We start from the raw sequence: 4830 nt of genomic DNA on the forward strand, positions 1-4830 counted from the left end.
TGGCCGCAATTGGTGTGGAGGCTTGTGCCAAAATTTATGGCCTAAAAGTCGATGACCTGTACGAAGACGTTTTTAAATTGGCCATCAATTTGGGATACACGGACCCGAGAGGTAATTGACTTAATTAACGTCATTATTATTTTTTGAAGTAAAACTTCTTTAGGCGCGACTAGGGTGTAAATCCCTACAAATGCAAAGGAAGTGCGTTACAGCAGATAAGATAAGATAAGAGTCGTGTGCCAATGGATAAATATGACATACTAAAATTACAACATTCTAAAACAAATACAAACATTACAATAAATTTCTAAACTTTACTCCTTCAGCGTGTCGCATAAAATCACATATGTATATAAATTCTAGAGTGTACTTTTTTCATAAAATTTAAATATCTCAAATATTTGTTAGAAAACTCGTCGATTTTAGTATTTCTTAGGATAGTAGACATATTAGAGTATAACATACTAAAATTACAACGTTCTAAAATATACAGAATTATTTAAAAAATTCTACACTTTACTCTTTCAGCACGGAACACATATATAGTTTCTAGAGGGTACTTTTATTATGAAATGTTGAATATCTCGAATATTTGTTAGATTACATAACAGTTTTAGTATTTGTTAGGATAGTAGACATAATAGAGTATAACATACTAAAATTACAACATTATAAAATATCTACAACTATTTTTATAAAAATTCTAATCTTTACTCTATCAGCACGAAACACATCTATAGTTTCTAGAGGGCACTTTTATCATAAAATTTGAAACATTTCAAATATTTGTTAGAAAACTCATCGATTTTAATTTCTGTATCTGTAGTAGACATATTACAATATGCTATACTATGATTACAGCATTTTAAAAAGTCGTTCGCTCTCGATGATATCATTCTATACGGGTCCATTGTGATTAGTCGTCGCGTATGTGAATAGAGATCTGTCGTGGTATGTGTACCGAGATCAACAAGGAAATCGGCATAGATAAATAAACATTTTAAAGTTACATCGTAGTATAAATCTTGATTTAATGAAAAATGCCTGAATCAGAAGATATTTACTCTGTTCCTTGAAAATAATGAAACAAATTAAACATTTGTGCCGTGTACTAAACGTAAGTTAAATCAAGTTCTTGTAATTAAATATTGAAAATTTTTTACTCGACAATTTTTATGAATCCACTCGGAATACTTTTAATCACTCATAAATTAATTATTTTTTTATTGATTAAATCGATTATTTACACATATCGGGGAAGTTCATGTAACTCGCCTCAAGGCAAAATACCAATACAACTAGTTATTTTTTATCTATTTTCAGTTACAGAAGATCTTGTCGTCTATCAGTCTTTACCCAGGCTTTACATGAGAATAAAGAAAATGAAACGAGAAGTCTTAAATCGTATGTCGTACAAGATACTAGTAAAATAGATGATGATGAAATAAGAAAAAAACACTGGGCATGGCAAGTCTTTTTGGAGTCGAAACGTACTTTTCCAGTCATTTCGAATCCTTGGGACAAATGCGAACTTTGGGGTTAGATTGCATTAAGGACGAAGGAAAGGCTATTGAGTAAGTGTAAATAAATAATATACAGACTTACAAGGAGAACCTCAGGTTCATTCTGGGATTTTGGTGAAACTCATAGGCCTATAATATTTTAAGGTGTTCGTTTCGACTTCAACTCTATCACCATTTGATGTTCTATAAAAATCCCAGAAGAGTAAATCTGAGGTTTCACTTGTTAAACGTTTTGCCTGGATATGTTGACTCATTAATAATAAAAACCGAGTGAAACCACTTTTTTGCCAACGTTAAATATTATTTATTGAGGAATGATTTAGAATGTTGTGTAGTTATTCATTCATTTTTTTTCGATTATGTGCTCTCCCATTTCAAGGAGAGCAAGTCTATGATGACTTTGGTAAACTAATTTTATTTCCCTACCTAACACCAACTCAATGTTATCACTAGGTGCACTAATAAGTGGGCACACAAAAGAAACTTGCTCAGCATTTTCAATATCTCCTGAACAAGACAAGGCAGTTCAGGATCGTAATTGCATTATTATAGTCATCAAAAGTCATTATCAGTTCCTGGTGCAAATTACGTACCTCTTTAACAATTCTAGGATAGATAATCTATTAAACTCAAAAACTAGTGCATTATTATCAAAAAATTCAATTGTGTTTTTTTATTTAGGTACGAAGAATGCAATCAATCCAAGACAAAAACCAACGACAAAATGATTTCTGTGAATCGTTTACGAAATTGGAAAAAATAAGCATATTAACGAGTCCATTAATGAAGTCAAGCTTGTTGACGTCATTGCTACAGATCACAGGTAAATAAATAGTATAATCAATAACAGTTTTGTAATAAATAGTATATATTATGGTGGTCTCAATATGGATAATTTTCAATTTCCTTGCTCCCCAGGGGCTCAAATGCTTCCAAATGAATAAAAAAACAATCTCTGAAAGTTTTAGCTCTTAATATTAACGTTTATAGGTAGAGCGCAATTCAATCAAAGTTTTGTATGGAAATAACATGGGTAAAATCACATTTGTTTTTTAGAATTTTATAACTTGGGCGGCAGTGGATCAAAAATAAGAAATATTGTATTTGCTTTTTTTGATCATAAATATATTATTACAATGAAAATTTGATATATTTATAAAATAAGTATTTACTTGGGAAGAAGAAAAAACCGAGAAATTTTGTCGGAGTGTAGACTATCTTAGAGTTAATATTAAAAGCTAAATTTTCAGAGAAATTTTTGTATCAATTTGAAACCATTTGAGCCCTTGGGAGCAAAAAAATTCGAAAATGTCCATATTAAGGACCACCCTAATATTATATATAATATATATATATATATATATTATATATATATATATTGAAATGTTTGTTGGCAGCCAAAAAGTCATTAAATAATTTAAATCCTCATTTTGCACGTTCTGGCTCTGCATGTGTGTTATTATTCATACGTTAAACAACTTCCAAAAATTTTGTTCAAGACTCTAAAAAAATTACAATTTAATTTAATATTTGAATAAAAATGAATTTGCTCCATTTTTTATCATTTACTTTGCAATTGAAGTTTTTCGTCAGTAAAGTCCCTTTTTTAGTTTTAAATCAAAATGAAGTTAGCTAGTCAGTAGAGTCCTTTATTATTACTGAAAAATATAAAAAATATATCATACGTGCCAAAACAAAAAAAACTATGTAATTGCTTACCAAAATGAATTTGTAACGATTGCAACTGATGTTATATTGGCGAAAGTTCGTAATATTTTAACAAGATAAGTAATGGACATATCTGTAATTCATAAAATCCTTTGTACAATGTATTTTAGAATTTCCTAATGTGCTGAATGATGGCAGACACACAGTGTCAAAACGTACGTATATAATAGTCTTATGTTTTCATATAAAAATCCGTTTCGCCATTTTATGTTTTTTTAACGTTTTAAGCCATCCTGAATCTAATGAGACCAAATTTGGAAAAAAGTATGTGTGTGTGTGTATGTGTGAACATATTTTTGCGTTAAATCGAGGTTTTTCAGAAACGGCTGAACCGATTTCAGAAATTTAAAAGCCATTCGATGTAACTCGATGAGGACTTGCCGTTTCTTAGTAATTAAGAGAAAAGTGAAAAAAATTCGTCCACGTTTTAGCCAAAAACTCTTACTCGATTTTAAAAATTCAAAATCTTTTCAAAAGATATTGGTTGGAAAACCTAATTGGTTAGGTAGTGCTGATTACTTTCTGACAAAGATCACCGAGTCGTTTCTTTGCAATTAACTGTCGAAAATTATTTTTCGATGTAAAACTTTTATTGATAGACATCGTGGTCTTTTAGATCATAATAAACATTACGGCCTTACGACAAGTGGGTTTAATTTCATAATTCAAATAGTTTAAAAAAAAGATAGTCAAAATTAGTGTCGAAAAACGTTTTTGTAATTTCACAATTTAAAAGCCATTTTTTGTAATCAGCAAAAAAATAAGTCTGCAAACTTCTTTAGTTGCGTAAAAAATGTTAACATTAATTTAAATCATTGAAAATATCAAGGACCACGTATATGATATACGTAATTGTAAAACTAATTTCATGTAAATATTCAAATTATAATATATTTCGGTCGATTAAGTCAATTATTGCACTTGTCGGGAAGTTTATTCAACTTGCCTTATAGGGATATTCTAGTGTAAACAAATTAAAAAAAACGTTTTTTTTTAAATAAAAGTTAACTATCTAAGAATATGGGTACAAGATGGTTTTTGAAAATTTGAAAAATGAATTATTTTCGGAGATATAGGCATTTTACTGACTCGGTCTCCATACTGGTTTGGCTTCACGCAAAACTTTAAATGCGTTTTTCTCAGAACTTACTTTTTCAGTACTGTTGACACGATTTCTCGAGTTTTAATCGACCCGATTCATTTGAAATGTTCAGAGAGTCTATCTATAGCCTGAAACTAGGATTATCCCCAAATTACAATTTTTAATATTTTTAAAAAATTCGAGAAACTCCAAAAAACAGTAAAAATACACTTTTTCTCAGTCGCTAATTTTGTAAAAAAAATTTTTTTTATCATCGCTGTTCGGGCGTTTTTAATTTTTGTTTTGTATTTTAATAATATTAATAAACAAGTGGTACAAAAGGACAGTAAAAACATTCATTCCCTTCTTTTACTACTACTTTAAAATTGACCTAAATTTTATTGCTCTACACTAGAATACCCCCTTGAAGCTAAATGCCACTTTTTATTTATTGCTTTTTTGCTGCTAATAAATAGTACAAAAATTTTGTTTCAAAAA

General features: G+C 29.4%; 1 protein-coding gene across 1 annotated transcript in view; it reads left to right on the top strand.

Annotated features, from left to right (window-relative positions):
• Positions 1–1464: 1464 nt before the first annotated feature.
• Positions 1465–4830, top strand: part of LOC113370469 (nuclear hormone receptor FTZ-F1 beta-like) — a 17663-nt gene continuing 14297 nt past the window's right edge. Inside the window, exon 1 of the mRNA XM_026611144.1 lies at positions 1465–1574. Within this exon, the coding sequence (XP_026466929.1) occupies positions 1465–1574 (110 nt within the window). The remainder of the gene's footprint in view (positions 1575–4830) is intronic.

Source organism: Ctenocephalides felis, unplaced genomic scaffold (genome assembly GCF_003426905.1).
Source record: "Ctenocephalides felis isolate EL2017-DRISC unplaced genomic scaffold, ASM342690v1 CF-g0.4_SCAFFOLD_00845, whole genome shotgun sequence".
Classification (NCBI taxonomy): domain Eukaryota; kingdom Metazoa; phylum Arthropoda; class Insecta; order Siphonaptera; family Pulicidae; genus Ctenocephalides; species Ctenocephalides felis.